Source organism: Vidua macroura, chromosome 15, assembly GCF_024509145.1.
Source record: "Vidua macroura isolate BioBank_ID:100142 chromosome 15, ASM2450914v1, whole genome shotgun sequence".
Lineage (NCBI taxonomy): Eukaryota > Metazoa > Chordata > Aves > Passeriformes > Viduidae > Vidua > Vidua macroura.
The window spans coordinates 11,706,586-11,725,628 of record NC_071585.1 but is presented as its reverse complement, the minus strand read 5'-3'; the positions used below and the strand labels follow the sequence as shown (position 1 = coordinate 11,725,628).

Below are 19,043 nucleotides of genomic sequence, written 5' to 3'. Positions count from 1 at the left end.
TCCCTAAGGAATACCTCCTGGCTTTTTGGTCAGGTTTACCATGAGATCTCCAGGGAGACAAAGCAAAAGCTTTTAATTAATAGCATTAATGTCTAGAATGTGAGCTTGCCTTAATTCCATGACTTTGCTGATCACATTTATTATAGGAATATGGGTGTGGATTTGGGAGCAGCTGTTCAGGATGGTGCTGTGGCCAGAGCTCCTGACAGTGCTGCCTGGAGAGGCTGCAGGCAGTAGTGGAGGCAGGATGTTACTGTTAGCCTCCAATATTTGGGATTCTGCCATTTCCCTTAAATGATATCCCTGCTGCAGACAGGTGATGAGGAAATGTAACACTGAGAACAGTTTAACAAACTTGGTAGACTTGAAGCCTGCACGCACACATATGCATACTGACATGTAAGGTTGTACAATCTGAGTTTGGGGTCATGGGCACAATCTGACAGCAAGTCCCTCTACTTTCTACTGGAGAGGTGAAAAAAATCCAGAACTTGTGCTGAAAATTAAAATGTGTGGTACAACAGCTTCTCTCATCTGATGTAAGTTAATAATCTAATCATTCTGACATCTGATTCTCTCTTTCAGCATTGCTTTAAAGGTCACTGCATCTGGCTCACACCAGACATTCTGAAGCAGGATGGACACTGGGGGGCATGGAGCAAGTTTGGCTCTTGTTCCCGCACGTGTGGCACCGGGGTGAAATACAGGACCCGGCAGTGTGACAACCCACAGTAAGTGACACCCCACTGATGTGGGGTTCCACTGAATGTGCAGAGGCTGCACAGGGAGGATCCTCAGTGCATGGCCAGTGCAGCAGTGCAGGAAAGGATGCTGAGTGGTGCTTGTTAAATCTGACCTATAACATAAGTTGTCAGAAATTCTACTTTTGGCACCCTTAGCAAGTCATGAATCATCTTTATTTCTCAGTTTATCCATCTATTAAACTGGTTATGCAGTTACAAGGGCTAATACAGTGCTGTGTGAAGCATAAGTAAAAGTTTAGGGTTCTACAGATCTTGTTTTAAAATGTGAGTATGAAATAATATAAGTGATTTACTGGATTTTTAAAAAAACATTTAAAAAGTTTTCTTTAATCCACCTTTTAGGATATTTCAACAAGAAGGTCTTAAAATATTTTCAGACTGTTTTCATTTCAAGTTGGAACAAAGCTCCTGAGATCAGAACTTTTCCCAAAGTTAATTTTAGGAATTTTGAATTGTCTTGCTTTAATAATTTACATATGGGTCATCTAGATAGTGTAGAATGATTCCATTTCAGTAACAGTGGGAGCAAAGTACAGTTAATAAAGATTGGTATATACATATGATAGGAAATATGTAATTATTGCTATCTTAGTGTGGTATCATAAAATGTCAAGATCCTAACAGCAAGGACTAAAACAATTGTTGGAATTAAATTATTTTAACAGAGAGAGTATTTTTAATACTGAATTTCTTGGTTTGTTGATAAAGCAATTGAACTTGGCTAGTATTAAAAATCATCTTATAATTGATTTGGTTTTTTTTGTTAAATTGAGTTTTATGAAGCAGCATTTTCCAATGGAAATTGTTCTGTTAAGAAAACATTTGCCAGTTCTCTTTTCAGCCTTTATTACTTTGGCAACAGAGAAGCAACCTTTATAATTGTGGGCACAGCTTTAGTTGTAAAACCTATTTGCATGTAGGAAAAGCCTAACGTGCTATTGAAAACATTTTCTCTGTTTCCTGGAGGAGGATGAAAACCCAGCTACAGGTCCTGAGCTCTGCATTGCCAGATCTGCCAGGGGTCTGGTGCACATCTGCCTGGGGCACACACTGAGCTGGGCTGTTCTGCCTTTGCAGCTGCATTTAGGGTGAATGTGAATGAGTTTTGCCGTGCTTTCCTTTCCTGGCTACACCAAGAAAATGGCTTTTCTTGCCTTTATCAAGTTTGAACCTCTACTTGCAGAAGTTGCTTTTTAACAGCTAAATAGTGGCAGCAGGTTTTTAAAGGAAATATGTATTTTATGTATCAGAAATACAGCCCTGGCTTCATCAAGTGCCTACTGACATGACTGGGAAACAAATTGTTCCTCAAAAGATTTAACAGACACTTGATTAGTGAAATAATAGCAAAACTAACCACGGGGTTCTCTGCCTGTAACAGTCCTGCCAACGGAGGCCGCACGTGTGTGGGGCCGAGCTACGAGTTCCAGCTGTGCAACACCCAGGACTGTCCCAAGGACTTTGAGGATTTCAGAGAAGAGCAGTGCCGGCAGTGGGACCCCCACTTTGAGTACCAGAACACCAAACACCACTGGCTCCCCTATGAACATGTTGATGGTGAGCAGCCCCTCTCCTGTCAAAACTAAAATCAGCTGCAAATATGAATAAAAATTATATAGGGAGGGGTAAAATTTCTTCCCGGGAAATCATGCCTCCTAAATCTGTTAGGAGGTGTTTGGAGGGATCAGTGAGTATCAGTGTAGGAGTGACTCAATTTATACAATGCACTTGGATTGTCAAGAAACTCTGGACACTGTTCCCCAATGCCAGCTGTGAAATGGATTTACCATGAGATAAAAGGGAATGGTTTTGCATGGGAGGATGGTCCACTCTGAGAGCTGCAGAAGGAGCTTGTGACACTAAGTGACACAAGAAGGCAAAGGAAGTGTGGTGTTAATGAATGCCAGTAATGGATATGGGGGTAAAAACTGGTGGGTGTGTGTGGGTGTGTGTGGGTGGTGGGCTCTGAAGAGAAAGGCTGGGAATAGCTTTAGGAAAAGATCAGTTCAGTGACTGTGAAGGGAGAGATGGAGAGCACTGACCTGCCCCTGTGTACCTGCACGTTGTGCCTGCACTTTAAATACTCAGCCAGTGCATCTCAGGTTGTGCCCATCTCACTGCTGCCCAGGCTGCTAAAAACCCACAGCTGAACTCAGGCCAGAATAAAGCAAACATAAATAATGACTTCTGGATGAGGAGAGTTTGGATAAACCAGACTTTTCACTCTGGAAAAGCAAGGATGTAGATTAAAAAGATAGAGTTACAGAGTTGTGAGTGGCCCAAAGAGACTGAACGTGGAATGATTGCTGAGTTTCTCATAACACGAGCCTGGGAACAGCAAATAAAATTATCAGGTGGCAGATTTAAAACAAATAAGAGGAAAGGTTTAGTACAAAGCATCTAATTATCTTGAAATTCACTGCCGCAGAAGGTTGCTGATGCCAGAAAGTTTTAGAAATTATTTTGAAAAAATTCTTGACAGTTCTACAGTCCAGTAAGAGCCATTAAACACCAAGTTCCTGTCATGATTTTGGAAGTCCCCAAGTGGCAGTGTAGGAGGAACTGGGAGGATATTCTGAGAAAAGTTTCCACTTGGTTCCAGTGTCTTCCTCCAAATGCTGCTGGCACTGTTGGAGGCAGCTGTTGGGTTGGATGGGTGCTGGCTCTCAAACCAGCAAGGTTGACAGAGATCACCTCCTAAAACAAAAATGTTCCTGTTCCTGTTAATGCCTCAGCTTAACTGTCAGTGCAAGTGCAGCTGGTTGCTTTGGGCCATGTCTGCTCTTGCCAGAAAACACACTGAGATGTTTTACCAAACAAAGAGGCAGAGGTCAATGAGTCTCAGCTTGTTGAATGAGCAGTGTGAGCTGCTCACTGTTTTTGAACCCTAACACCTTACTTGAAGGACAAATTCTTGAGGGCAGGGTTGGCCTGGCAAGGGGCAGGTTCTGAGCACCTGCCCCATCCTCAGCCCAGCTGCCATCACTGGGAGGGGAAGGGTCGCTTTGGGTGAATCATTTTGCATTCCACTGAGAGGATACTCTGCCAGAAATTAATAGCAAATTCCTTATAATTAATGTGCCTGACTTTCTTCCCAAACAGTTCTCAGAGTTCCCTCATTCTTTTCGTGCCATCTTGGTCAGTCTGTCAGTCTGAGATTTTCAAAGGCACAGACACAGCCTCACAGCTTAATTTTATGAAATAGCTTTGCTGGCACAGGGTGAAGGGATGAAGGCTGTGGCCTGCAGGACCTTTGCTTATGCATTAGCCTTTGGAGCAGTCTGTTGCAAAGACCAGTGAAACAAATCAGAATTTTTTCAATTAAATTCAATGGCTTCTGGGTCAGAAACCAGCTCATTGATGTCTGAGTGCTGATCCCTGGGCACTGCTGGTTTCCAATATAACTATGGTATAACTGCAGACACCTTGAGAGTTACATTTACCTGTGCAGGGTTATTAGAGAGAACAGCTTTTGTGTGAAAATAAGGCCAGAGACAAGCTTATGCTTGAACTCCAATCTATTCAAAACTCCCTTTTGTAAGGATAAGGCATATCAGTGACATACTTGTGAGGATAATGCAGTTGTGGCTCAGAAGTGACATAAATCCATACACTTCACAGGCAGCTCAGCTGGATGTGTCTGACACATTGTGCAGGGCATAAGAGCAGACAGGAGTGCCTCAGGCTGTGGGCAGAGAAAAGCCACTGAGCTGGGGCACACCTCAGTGTGTCCTTGAGCTGTTGTGCCATGGCTGTCTCCTGTTCCAGGCCCTCTGAGCCCCCATGTCCTCACCCTGCTGTGCTCACAGGCTCCTACACTGTGCATCTGCCAGGGCAGCAGAGACTGACTCTGCCCATGAGCTCCCAGCCTCAGTTAAATGAGAAGGACTCAGAGAGCAGGGACTGGACAGGCACACCATCACATCCATGCTCCTGCCCCTCTACTGTGTCCAGGGTCTAATTTAACAGCACTTACACATTTACTGTTCCATGGAGCAGTGGGAGCAGAACCATCTCTAAAATAAAGCCCTTGTGCAGAGTTGTTGGCGCCCAGTCAGACCTGCTGATATTTTCATTTAATCATGTGCAGTGAATGTGTGGTATGTGTGGGGTGGGGGTGGCTGCATACCCAGGGGTGCTGTGTACACACCTATCCTGTGCACAGCTTAATGTTTCTAATGTATGCATTCTGTCTGTCATTATTGTGATCTTAATAGTCTCCTATTAAGAATTTGCACCAAAAAAAGTACCTGTTTTAATAGACTAGACCCTGGATTTTCAGCATGGCTTCTCTGCATGGTTTGGGAGCAGTAGCAAAGGTCTCTGATGTACCAATACCCAGTGGCCTTGAGGACATCAACAGCAATAACAAGGATTTTATAAAAAGAGGGCAGAGGCCGTGGAACTGTACAGGGGAAGAACGCAAAGGGCCTGTGAAGATCTATTTCAGTTGAACTGCTATAATGGAAAGGTCGTTATTGTTTTAAATGGTGGGAAAAGCATTCCAACTTTTAATCGTGTTAAAATAGCAGAATCTTTATTTGTTTCATCTAGCAGAAAGGCCATCTGCACTTCAGTGCCAAGGAAAGCACAGTGAATCCTATTATGGGGCTGAGGACAGCAAGAGAAATGGATAAAATGAAATACACTAGTGGAATACAACTTTATTCAACCACTGACTAGTCATTTTCAGCTTTATTTTTTGTTCTTAGCTCTTTGGAGCAGATTAGAGAAAATACCACTTGTCTGGCTGTTTGTGCATGTGTTAGCAGTAAAAAAAAAAAAGGTTTTTGTCTGAATCTTTTTGACATCTCATCTTGTTTCATGGTTTAAATTATCATAAATACAAGTACAACCATGAGGGAAAATTAACTTTGTGGTTAGGATGAAATGCTATGGCCCAGCTGTCTCTGAAGAAATTTTGGATGCCAGGTTTACTCAGTGTCAAACAGCTGGTTTTAATAGGAAAATTAATTTGGCTTTTTTTCAATTTAAGTGCAGTGCAGGAGAAAACAGCATCTCTCACAGGTAGTCATACAGCTGAGGAGAGCCCTGCCAGATTGCATCATCTGCAAAGGATTAAATAGATCCCCCCTCAATGTCAATGATCTGTTATTTTTAAGCCTGTCTCCTAATGGTGACACATAGATGCTTTATGATTCAGCATTTTCCAAGAGATCACAGAATCTTTCAAAGGGGATAAGCATCAATGATTTATGGGCACCACGTTGGGCTCTGTGATGTGTGCAAGGAAGAAGGGAGAGCCAACATTACTGAAAGAGCTGCTCACAACGTCAGCAACTTAACTGAGAGCTGAACATGCACAATTTGGGTCGTTTTGTTTTTCAGCCAAGGAGAGGTGCCACCTGTACTGTGAATCCAAGGAGACAGGGGATGTGGTGTACATGAAAAGGATGGTGCACGACGGGACGCGCTGCTCCTACAAGGATGCTTACAGCATCTGCGTGAGGGGGGACTGCCTCGTGAGTGTCTGGGGGCTTCTGCAGAGCTCAGTATTGTGAAAACAATTCAAACTGTACCTTGAGTGTTTCTCTCTGAGCATGACTAAGTATAGTAACACTTTGGGCAATAAGGAGATTTCATTAGGATTATTGTCACAATATTATGTGTGATATTCACAGTTGCCATGCGAGTCGATTCCAAAAGCACCTACCTACACAAGTAATATTTCATGCGGTATTTTAAGATGAACTATTACAATTAGCTTTCAAGGAAAGCTCTCCCTGCTGAGGTTTAGTGGGGGTGGAATGTACAATGAAAAGGAACTCACAGCAGCTTTCAAGGAAAGTGGTGTTAGGATATGGCTGATGTGCATTCTCTCGGTATTTGATCATGCTATTTTTAAAAAATCAATGACAGTTCCTCTAAGTTGGGATCTGCTGTAGGTCATCTTTCAAAGGAATTAGTATCTAACTAGCAAAACACTGGTGGAGGTGCTTATCCCCATATAGATGCCTAGATTCTCCTGGAATTTAAGTATCAGTCTTAAGATAAGCTGAGGCTTAAGAGCTTTTCCTTAACCATGCTGCTTTCCTTCAGTAAGAGAACCACTGTAAAGCATAATATGAAAATATAATCAGCCAGTTGACAGCTATTATAGGAACTGGAAGTATTAAAATCTGTTTAGGTGTTGATCTTCCAGGAGAATACTACGAGGTGTGGTGCTTTGCTGAAGCAGAATCTGGGAGTTGATATGTAAAGTGAAGGCTCATTTGAATTGAAAAGTGGATAAATAAGAATGACTGTTTCTCTCTTTTGTGCACAGAAAGTTGGGTGTGACAGGGTCATAGGTTCCACGAAGCAGGAAGATAAGTGTGGTGTCTGTGGAGGAGATAATTCCCACTGCAAAGTGGTGAAAAGAACATTTTCAAGAGTACCAAAAAAGCAAGGTCAGTACATCCAGTGTGGTTTGTCCTGTGGAATTCAGGGTATTTTTTCTTGGCCTCTTATGTTTCATGGAAAGTACCAGGACAATTACAAATCATTTGCAGCATCATTAATTCCAATAAACAATCTGGACTTACCTCCAGATGTGTTTATAATTTGAAAATAAGACTTCTGTCCAGCAAGCAGTTAAAGCTGCTGATCCCAAGGCCTGTGCACACATGGCAGAGGGCTTCCCTGATCCTTGCTGGAGAGCTGTGGACTTGTGCTGCTGATGTCAGCCAGCTGCTCTGTCACTCCAGTGCTGCAATAATGTGTCATCAGCAGGCACTGTCAGGCAGGAGGTTGTGGGTCTCTGTGGCTGCATATGGCACTCAAGCCCATTTTAGTCTGAAGCCAAGTCTGTTGGTGATACTTCAGGCGTCTTTCTTCTGACCCAAAGCTCTTTGTCCCTGTTATGTTCCATCACCTGGCACAGAAATGGGAATGGGAATAATGCTGGATTCACTTCATCTTGTTTAATACACCCTGCTTTCAGAAATAAGATTTATTTAAAAACCTAAAATCCCGCCCTCTTTGTGGCATATTAATCCATAACTATCTTTTCAAATACCTCAATACAGGGTACGTTAAGATGTTTGAAATTCCTGCTGGTGCAAGACATTTACTTATACAGGAAACAGATGCCACCACTCATCATCTCGGTAAGTAACAAGTAGGAACATTTTCAGTCAGAATATCTTTTCTGGTATTTATTTTTGTCTCTGAAGGCTGACAATGTGTTTATACATTTGTTTACCCATTACCCACCCACACCATGTACTTTCTCTAAGTATGTTAGATTAGGAACCTTGTTTGATTTCCCTGTGCTGTATTCCAGGGTGTCCCAGCCAGATCTCTGTGTTGGTATGTGCATGTGTGAAAGCTGCTGGAAGAGGCACTGAGTTACTTCATGGAGTGCAGTGCATTATCTTTGGGGGTGGGAAGTAGATGATCTTCAAAGTCCTTTTCAACCCAAACCATTCTATGGTCTTTGTGTGCATCTTTTGTGCTTCCCACCCTCACCCCAGCTATATCCTGATCTGCTCCAGATTCTGCCCCACTGCTAACAGTACTGACACGAGGCTGCCAAATCAATCCAGCAGCTTAGGAGGTAATGGAAATCCACTCCTCCCCAGGCCCTGTAATCAATGGGAAGCAGTGACTAGTAGGCTGCTGTTAATTGGAAGTAGATTCACAGCGAATGGTCTGCCAATCACAGTGTGAGTCGTCCCAGCTTCTCCCCAGTGAATGCTTCCCTTCCTGCCCAGGGCAGCCTGGCCCTGTGGATCAGGGAGCAGTCCTTGTTCAATGTTCTGTCGGGGTGGGGTGGGTGCTGTGCACATGGACAGCTGGCTCGCTGTCTTGGCCACTGCTGAGGGAGCAGGATGCTCAAGTAGCTGCCAGAGAGAGAGTGGAGTTAAAACCTGGTGTTACATAACAAATAGTCCCTGCCTCTTCTAACGAGGAGGGCAAATGTTCCATCTCAGGTGAAAACCTGTCCTCATACAAAGGTGGCTGAAGTCTCTCCAGGTGAAGGATGGAGCACTGAAGAGCTGAAGAGAGGAACCAGGCTCTGTGTGCAGTGGCAGGTGTCTGCAGAGCAGCAGGAGCTTAACAGGGCTGTGCTGGTGTCAGGACTGGATCTGAGCAGGAGAATTAATGCTGTTTCTAGTGTCCCTCTCTCACTGTGGGGACCTGCTGGGGGTTAGCTCAGTAGCCTTTCTCTGATGGAGCAGTAACAGCCCCCTGAGCCGCCTTACAAAATATGAAAGAGCTGTATAGCTCTGGGACCCCCACTGGCTGTCAAATTGGCTTGGATTTGGCCAGTGGATTCAGAAGTTGTTATATGGGAGCAGGCAGCGGGGCCCCTGTGGTGCAACTGCATTGGCCTCATTTCTCTGGCAAGGCAGGCTATGAAAAAGGAAAAAAAAAAGGACAACTGATGTTCCTGGAGCTGAGCAGAAAAGCATTGACAGTTCAGTGAAACACCTGAAAAAGTCTTTCCAAACCTGTGAGGGAACAGAGGAAAAGGCACATTGCCCTTTTCAGCTTCGTCCACTGGGACATGAGCAGAACAAAACAGGAGATGAGAAACAAACCTCGTATATTCACTTCTCTTGTGTTGTTCCCAGCTATTAAAAATCGTGAAACGGGGAAATTCATTCTAAGTGAGGACAACTATGTGCCAGACTCCAAAGTATTTATTGACATGGGTGTGGAGTGGGAATATCGGAATGACGACGACAGAGAAACGGTGCAGACCATGGGGCCGCTGCGTCACGGGATAGTTATCCTGGTAAGTCAAATGGAAACCACCTTCCACAGAGCCACAATGGGCTAGCATATCATTCAGATTCCTCTTGTGAGTTACAAGAACACATCTGCTTCAATGCTTCAATTATAAGACAATTGAAGATGTGTTTTAATTCCTTTCTCCCAATTCACTGCTCTGCATGAGGGCTGTTATAATTCAGGGTTATGTGTTGAGCAACCAGCTGTCCTGATTATTTCCTGTGGATGGCATAGCAATCAGCCACTGAGTAAAGACTGCAGCTTACTTATCCTATCTGACACGTGAGCACCAATCAAAAAAAGGTCAGAGTGGTTCATATCAGCTAGATCTAATAGTTCCTTCTCCCATCCATGTTTTGAAAATGTATCCTGCAAAGGCAATGAAATACGAACGCACAGGATTCCTCTGATCCTGGCTCCCTTTTTCAGGGCAAAACCAGTTCCACAGTTCCCAAAACCACCCAAATATATTCTTTTTTTCATTGCAACCTAGCAAACCGTAGACTTCAATTCAGGGGTAAGTTGATTTAGAATCCCTCTGAAAACAATTGTAATGTGTTGATCTACACCAGCTGAACTTCAAAGAAAGAATAAATACTATGTTTCCAAAGGACAAATATTTTGCACTTTGTTCAAATTAAGTTCTGTTTTCTTGCATTTGTCTTAGTGCAGTGTGATAACAAAACCTCTTTCTAAATAGTTTATATTTCTGTCAAGATTAAGTAAAGAGCTTTGCAGAATTCCAGGATTATCATAAGAATAATTGTGTTTTATCAGAAATATAAGCAATTTTCTTTGCCAGTTTCATTTACTTCTGCAGTTGAATTTGCTTTGTCTTTTAGTGGAACTATCCGTTATCATTTCAGTACAAAATTTCCTTCCTTTGTGATGGGATATGGAAAAAATTTAGTATCATGATGTCAGTCCAATGCTGGCAAGGAAAATAAGTCTAAATCAACAACAGTCTTTCTTAATATGCAGTTTAGAAACTCTTTGTCATAAGGATGGAGATATTTTTTCATCAGGGAAAAAAAAGTGTTGAGTGCAGCTAAAAGGTTGAAATCCCTCTGGGGATGTTTTTTATATGTGAGCCATGATCACTATTTCACATCATCTCACAGAGCTCCTGATATCAGTCTTTCATATTTTTTTTCATGACATATCCTTTGCTTATTAGGTGATTCCTCATGGTGGTGCCAAGATATCTTTGACTTACAAGTACATGATCCATGAAGATTCCTTGAATGTAGATAACAATAATGTTTTGGAAGAGGACTCATTGTCATATGAATGGGCTTTGAAGAAATGGTCCCAGTGTTCAAAACCTTGTGGAGGAGGTAAAAACAAAACCTCAGATCATGCAAAATTCATTCATTGCCACAAGACATTAGGGGGATCGGAGTATGGGAGGAGTTTTATTAAGTAATAGATAAATGAATAGTGAATGGGGTTAAAATCTGACTTAAATGTTTTGGGGGCACATCTGGGCTGATTAATTTCTGAATTATGGTTATGAAATGGAAAAATTGGACAAATGTGCAAGATTTGGATGAGAGTCTCCAAGCTGTGAAGGTGCCGAACCTCAAGGTGCCATGGGGCAGCCCTTTGTAAATCCACATCCAGTGGTGTGGCTTTTGCAATGTCAGACTCCTTTTTGGGGGCAGATGTGAATGCTGATGCTGTTCCCCAGGCTGATGGTCGGGTTGCAGCACTGTATTGTGGGTAGGTTTGCAGAATGTTTTTGAGATGTTGGATGTGGCTGTTATTTTCATTTAATATTACTTCAGTGTTATTTTCATTTTCATGGTGAGGCTGCACCTTCAGTGCTGTGTCCAGGTCTGGCCCCTCAGTTTGGGAAGGATGTTGAGACCCTTGAGCCCATCCAGAGAAGGGCAATGGGGCTGGTGAAGGGCTTGGAACACAAACCCTGTGAGGAACGGCTGAGGGAGCTGGGGGTGCTCAGCCTGGAGAAAAGGAGACTCAGGGGTGACCTTATCACTCTTTACAGCTCCTGAAAGGTGGCTGTGCTCAGGTGGGGTTGTTCTCTTTCTCCAGGCAGCACTGACAGAACCAGAGGACACAGTTTCAAGCTGCAGCAAGGGAAATATAGGCTGGATATTAGGAAAAAGTTTTTTATGGAAAGAGTGATAAAGTTATGGAATGGTCTGCCCAGGGAGGTGGTAGAGTCACCATCCCTGGATATGTTTAAAAAAAGACTGGATGTGGCACTGGGTGCCATGGTTTAGTTGAGGTGTTATGGCTGGGTTGGACTCGATGATCTTAAAGGTCTCTTCCAACCCAGTGATTCTGTGATTAAAGGAGTGAAAAATATAGGGGGTGAGCAATTTTGGGTGTTAAATTTGCATTGCAAATCTTTATTCAGTACAGCTTACCCCTACTTTGGTAGCATGTTGACCTGCAATTCCTACTGCAACCCTTGACAGAATTTGTGCAGTTCCTCTGAAACTCGAGCCCTGTGTGAGATGTGCCAGCTCTCAGAGTAAGAGCAGTGTCTCTCCCCAGGCTACCAGTTCACCAAGTACGGCTGCCGCAGGAAGACGGACCACAAGATGGTTCATCGGAGCTACTGCGAGCTGATCCAGAAGCCCAAACCCATCCGCAGGGTGTGCAACCTCCAGGAGTGCTCCCAGCCCATGTAAGCATCCCTGCCCCCCAGCACTGCTCCCTGGAGGTGCAGGGGGCATCACACACAGCCAGCATTGTCCCCTCAAGGAAGGTGGCTTTAGCTTCACCTTCATGACCATTACAGAGCCCCAGGACTGTGAGGATCTCATGCCCTGTTCTGCTCATAGAAATATTCTTTATGGTTCCTTATGAAATAAGTTGTACTAGAAAAGAAGTGCTGTCCTGATCCAGACTTCTGTGTTCAGGCCATCTTGAGGTGATACAAAATAGACATAAATTCAATTTATACCGGTGGATTTTGCACAGTGTGAGTTAACCATGTCAGAGCAAATGTACAGGGTGCTGCAGAAGACAACCAATGTCAATGTCCAGTCTTTCAAATCCAAATCTTCATAAATTTGTAAATTTAAAATAAGCAGCATATTTCTGTACATTTAAACATAGAGAAAATATTTGACCTGTTAGATTTCTCTGGCTGTCCTTGTACAGCATGAACTGCCTGTCGTACCTTCATTTCTCCTCTACATAGTCAAGTGTTATAAATATTTTAATTCACATTTTACAGGTGATTTTTTTGACTGGCAGCAGGTTATTCCTGCCACATGTAGGACTAATATATTCTTTGTGCTACTACTGCAACAAGAAAGGAATATGTTGATCCCAGCTTTTATCTCTGGGGACCGAGTGTAGGTTCCAGGAATCACAGCAAATAAATAGAACATACCACACAATATTTCCTAACTTCCTTTCAAAAAAAAAAAAAAAAAAAAGAAAAAAAAAAAAAAGATTTGAAAGAGAGAAAAGGAGAAAAGGCAAGAAACTGTGCCCCATAAACTCTGCATGGGTCAGGGTTGAACATTTATTTATTGGAAAACTGAAGTAATGACCTAACTGTACCTCAGGCTCTCTGGAAAGGACTGTATCCTCCTTTCAGCTGCAAATATAATTGGGCCCAGGTACCACAAAGGCTCAATAGGATCCTAAATTGTACTTGGATCCCTGAAGTTTCAGTTAGCTCTGTTTCCATAGAATGTCATCCAAGCATTTTGCTCTTGTACATAGGAGAGGCAATTATTAAGGAGTTTTACAAAGCTCTGGGACACCCCCTACACTAATATGCTGCTTCTTCACTTTTGGGGAAAACTCATCTTTGTCTCAGAAGTCACCTCAGTATTCCTGGCTTCACAGCTTTTGTATTTCTTCATAGCTGTGTAATTTCTGTAGGTTACAAAGAGAAAGTTGGGAGAAATTGTTACTTTCTGATTAACTGGAATGTGTAGTGCAGTGCCTTGTACTATTTTTTGACCATTTCCAAACCTGGGATTTTATGAGTACTTTAGGACAGTTCCTTCAAGCTCAGGGTGTTTCTCCAGGCTATGTATATTTTTGGTTAAGTTTACCCCATGAATATTGTTTACACGGAACAATATTTCCATCTTGCAGATCTCTGCACACTGTAAATATTTATAGACTGCTGTATGTCTTCAGTTAATTATAGCCAAGCTTCCAGTAGTCTAGGTAAACTTCCTTTGGTGCTGTCTGTCCCTGTTGCTCTTCTCTAAGTCCTTTACAATTTGTACCTGTAATTAATGAGTCGGTTTAGGTGATCAGTGAGGGTTTCAACTACACCACATTACAAACCATAGATTTCATTTCTCAGTGGCCAAACTGATTTAGAAATTATGAACTCGAACTTTCTGGTTTTCAGTGGAGTGTTGCCTTCCCCCAAACCAAATAATTATGATGTTGAGGACCCAGATCTGCCCAAGCTCAGCACTCACAGCACTGGGTTTGCCAGTGCTTCAGCAGATTGAGTCTAACATGGCCAGGGATGTGATCCATGGAATGCCCAGATGTGGGCCAGGCAGGAGCTGCATTTCTAGCCCAGATGTTTTGGCTTCACTCATATGGGAACCAGCTGGTTCATATTGCATTATGAGACAAGGCACATCTCATGTGCCCAGACCTGGGAAGCTCAGCAGCACCCTTGGGTGGCTGCTTTTGACATAAAAGTGGCCACATTTTTATGTGCAGTCTTGAAAAGAGCAGCTTAAAATCAAAGCAAATACAGCAAAGTAAGAATAATGCTTATCTTGGAGATAATGAGAAAGAGTAATATTGAAGGTCTGGGTCTTATTAATGACATTTCAGGACAGTCAAATAACTCTCACCGTAACTGCTTATGTTTTTTTCATATCTTTTTCTTTTCTCCATATTAGAACTAGTATTAACATCATGTCAAACCTGTGTTTAAGAGTTACAGATCAACATTTTGAATTTTACTCTGCTCACTCTCTTTTCACCAACCCAGATGGGTTACAGGGGAATGGGAGCCTTGCAGCAAATCCTGTGGGAAGACAGGGTATCAGGTCCGGTCTGTGCGCTGCATCCAGCCCCTGCACGACAACACAAATCGCTCTGTCCACACCAAGTACTGCAACAACGACCGCCCAGAGGGCAGGAGGCCCTGCAACAGGGAGCTGTGCCCAGCACAGTGGAGAATAGGATCCTGGTCACAGGTCAGTCTCTTTCTGGAGGTCTCAAACAACTCATTTCTGTCTGGGCGGAACAAGCATGACAAGTAATGCCACCCCTGTATTTGTGAATACATGGCTCTGTGAATAGATGGCTCGCAGGTGCAGTTGTTTGTTTACTGCTCAGACCATAGCTTGTTCTTGGAGTATTTCACAATTACTGGTGTACCTCAAGAAGCAGTGAGTGGCTCTCCTTTGTGCTTCATTACTGTAGGTACTGCAGTGCCTCGAATAATGAACCACGTAATCTCAAATCAAAGGGCAGTTTAAAATTGAAAAGCTAATTTCTGATCTGTTGTTTCCAGAGGGTGGCTGGGGTGTAACTGCTGCCTGTCCTTTCAGTGCTCTGTCAGCTGTGGCAATGGCACCCAGGATCGCCCGGTCCTGTGCCGCACCAGGGACAATGCCATCGGCCTGTGCAAGGAGAACAAACCAGAGACCGTCAGGATTTGCAGACTACCTCCGTGTCCCAGTAAGGGCTTCTCTTCAATAGCTTCTGTTACTTGTTGAAAAAAAGAATGATTTTATTATTTGCAATGCCTTCATTGAATTGATACTTCTGTGCTACACCTGCCCGGGTGGGGACACTTCTCCATAGTCCCTGTTTTGAGTGGAATTCCAAATGTGGAGCTGCTATGTGGCCAATGGTCTTCCTGGGCACTCTTCTCCTGCTGGGGAGCACTGCTTGGCCCAGGACAGCCTGAGAGCCAGGGGCAGACCTCAGCGCAGTGCTGATGGCCAGATGTGGCCAGCAGCCAACAGCTGCCCTGGGAGAGGAGCAGTGCCTGAGCCCAGCCCTGTACCCCTGAGACCTGTGGGGCTTGGCAAAGGCCAGCTTTTGGGGCTGCTGGGCTGTGGCTAACCAAGGATGCCTCTTTGCTTTCCCCACCTCCACCAACAGTTCCAGGCTTTTTTTCATTCCAACAAACACAAGTTATCTGCAGGGGTTATCTAACTCAGTTTATAGAAGCTGTAATTAATTTGTTCTTGCTTAATCCAGGGCAATAAGGCCTTTATCCTTGTTAGCTTTTCAGCTGTTTGCAAATGATACTTGTGAGATCATTTCACATATTCCTATTATTAAGTCATTCATATTTTTCTTTTTTTCCTGATGTATTTCTCAGGGTAGCTTTTGATTTCTAATTAATCAGAAGCAAGCTGTCAATTACAGTCTCCAATACAAAGATTTTAATGAGGCACTGTAACTAAACTAGACTGCATGTCTCTGGGGATGTGTGACACTGCCATGAGAAGTGCTGCTGGAGAACTGGCCCTTGGGCTGTCTTCAGTGTTGGCTGTGAAGTGATGGGCACGAGCTGTAGCAACCTCCCCAAACAGCACCTTTTGCCCAAAATCACACAGCTTGGTTGTAATCCTTCCGTGGGCCCCTTCACAACTGGAGACCACTCACTCTCTGAGCTTGTCCCCTTCTGACAGGACAATTTAGTGCTGCCTAACATATCTTGTGTTCTCCATCTTTTTTTTTCCTCTATTCAAGGAAACGTTTCTGATCCTTCAAAGAAAACCTACATGATACAATGGCTGTCAAGACCCGATCCAGACTACCCCATCCAGAAAATATCTTCAAGTAAAAGACCCATTTATAACTCTGCCTTTGCCCCTAAATGCATGCCACATCGAATGTGGACTTTGCCTTTTGCTCTCTTCTTCTCTCTATGCGGAAAGTTCCCTTGACTTTGCCAAGTTTAAATCTTGGGCTGAATCTGTTTTTTCACACCAGGCACTCGGTGCTCGGTGTCTTTCTTCTCTGGAGCTTGCGTAGCACTGGTGGTGGAGGTTTTGAAGTGTTGGATGTGTGAAGTTGGATCTCCACAGTATGTTGCAGTCCTCTGAAAGGGAGCTGGGATCGGTTTGCTTGTTGCTTGGTGGTGGTGAAAAAAGGCTCTTACTGGTTCCTGATGTTCAGTTTGATAGCAAAACTGAGAACTTATTGTGAATGTGATCACATCACAATAATGACACCTTGTAGTGCTAAAGTTCTCCTTTATCTAAAAACCTGAAATCTCATAGCTCTCCAGCTTCAGTTCGCTGACAGGGTAGTCTGATGAGTGGAAGAATTTTTTCATTCCATTTTCCTTTGTGGTGCTGTTGCTTTCCTCACCCTTGCTGCTCATTTTTAATTCCTGACCCTCACCTTTACGTTTGTGACCCGTGGAGGGCACACTGGGAAGCAGAAGCTGAGTTTCTGTCGGTACTTTCCCCACTGCTCTGATGCCGTTGCTCTCGCCAGACTCCCGGTGGTCATTTGGAAGGTTTTTTTCTCGATAAAAGCTGCATTCATTTTCTCCATCGCACAGTTTTTGCCAGTTTTGCGCATTTTCACTTTAGAAACAAACCCAAAGCAGAACAGGCATGGTCCATGGTGAAGGTGGCGTGGTGGTGTTTCCCTTAACGTGGTGGAGGCAATATGACGTTTTCATTGACTACGATGTCTCCAGCTGCTCAGCATGGAGCTGTTTATACTCATTACATCTCTGGTCTTTTTTCACCATGTGCATGTCTGACTTGACTGGTACGGTTGTGTGTGTGTGTGTGTGTGCGTGTGTGTGCTCTTAGATGTGTCAACTGGCAAACATAACAGTGTGAACTACTACAGAATTACCTCAATTTTTATTGCTTTTTTTGCTTAGGAGATGAATTTTAGAAAAATGCCTTAATGTTGAAATGTAAATGGCATTAATTTACCAGATCCAGCTTTAAATATGAACAGTACACTGGTACCTTGAGTTAATCTTCATATGGAGTCTTTTTACTTGAACGATGACTAATAGAAGGCAGTAAATTAAATTGGAGGTTGATTTGCACAGTGCATATCCATATCTTCATCGAGACAGGATTGTGGCCTGACTTACTGAAATTTAACTGGCATTCGTGCTTCACCTTCCGTGTTTATGTTGAGGATTTGGAATTCAGAAGTCATAAACTTCTTTGTGACAGTCAGTACCAATAGTAGAAATGTAAAACTGCAGTCTTGGAGCAAATTACTACCTTATTGCTTTGATAATATTTTTTGGAAAAGTGGCATTTTTGAATCTTTGGGTCGTCAACAGTGTAGCACTTCAAACTTGTCATTATCATGTGATCACATATTTAAATTTTGCTGTTAATATTTCCTGAAACATGTTAACAATTTACATGACAAGGTGAAAAAGCAAAGACACGTATCTGGCACTGAATACTGTTATGTAAAATAATTGGTGTTTAACTGTATAAATATATTCATGACTGTTACCTTTAAATAGACAATGTTTAGTGATGTTTAAAGAGATGGGTGGCTATAGAGAATGGTGCAATAAGGTATCTGGGCATTGTGCACTATGTCTATATGCACTTTGGTTTATCAGGGATATTTTATTAGTGTTTTGTATGTATTTAACATAATATTAAAGATGTGCCAATTCAGTTTGCTTTTCAATATTTTTTTATGAGACTAATGTGTACCAAAGTGACTGTGAAACTGATTTATTTTTTTCTTACTGATGTTTTGAATATATACTTCCAGTCTGTCATGCATACTGCAAGTAAAAATAAATAAAAGTTCAGCAAATCTGGATATTTTGGTTTGGATAGAGGATCAAAATTTCATTCTGGCATTGAGAAGTTGCAGAGTTTATTTATATGACTTATCAGATGTCACGAAACTTATTACATAATGCAGTTTTATTTCCATGTATTGTTAAGCTTGACATTGCATATTTTTGTTAGGAAAAAAGGCATTTTTCTAAAGGTGCTGTTACTGATTCTTACAAAGCCAAGAACAGGCTTGCCTTGTTAAAATCACAGTTAAATATTATATCTGTTGGCTTTTATTATGGAAGCCATTTGGAGGAAGATGCATAAGGGTCATGCATCACAAGGCAAAATGTTCAAAGGGGACTCTTATGGGGTATGTAAAAATATATATAAGTTGTATAGGCACATTCAGGCCTTTGTATGGAGCTGTGCATGCAGGTATGAACAGTTCCAGCTCTTAAAGGCTGGTTTGAAAATCTCTCCAAAACCAAGGTACTATTCTTATGTTCCTAAGGAAGGAGTCATTCCTAATCTCCAGCAGTATTTCAGTTTAGTATTTGAAAAATATGAAAAATACCGGGCACATTCTGCAACAAAAGCAACAATCAGAGCATAGATACAATGTACAGGAGGTGTTTTCACCCACCTCAGCGAGCCACTAGCATTTTAAAGCAGCAGCAGCACCAGCTATTAGTTTATTTTAGACTGATATGTTTGCCAATGAAACACCCACGATGCCCTGTTTTGTTAACTGAGGATGAGTGAAGAGGTGGCACCCACGCTTTCCAAATCCCCTTGGCATCACTGAACCTGCTCTGCTTCTCTC

The 19,043-nt window shown here is 42.7% G+C and overlaps 1 protein-coding gene across 3 annotated transcripts in view; it reads left to right on the top strand.

Moving 5' to 3' along the window:
• ADAMTS2 (ADAM metallopeptidase with thrombospondin type 1 motif 2) overlaps window positions 1-19,043 on the top strand; it is a 222,915-nt gene that overhangs the window by 197,691 nt on the left and 6,181 nt on the right. For 2 of the 3 annotated variants that reach the window (XM_053990728.1, XM_053990727.1), the window contains 11 exons: window positions 586-731; window positions 2,146-2,321; window positions 6,114-6,247; window positions 7,051-7,174; window positions 7,793-7,873; window positions 9,344-9,507; window positions 10,681-10,840; window positions 12,027-12,159; window positions 14,461-14,668; window positions 15,026-15,155; window positions 16,182-16,271. In XM_053990728.1, coding sequence (XP_053846703.1) covers window positions 586-731; window positions 2,146-2,321; window positions 6,114-6,247; window positions 7,051-7,174; window positions 7,793-7,873; window positions 9,344-9,507; window positions 10,681-10,840; window positions 12,027-12,159; window positions 14,461-14,668; window positions 15,026-15,155; window positions 16,182-16,271 — 1,546 coding nt within the window. The remainder of the gene's footprint in view (window positions 1-585; window positions 732-2,145; window positions 2,322-6,113; window positions 6,248-7,050; window positions 7,175-7,792; window positions 7,874-9,343; window positions 9,508-10,680; window positions 10,841-12,026; window positions 12,160-14,460; window positions 14,669-15,025; window positions 15,156-16,181; window positions 16,272-19,043) is intronic. The other variant, XM_053990729.1, reaches the window with a different exon arrangement.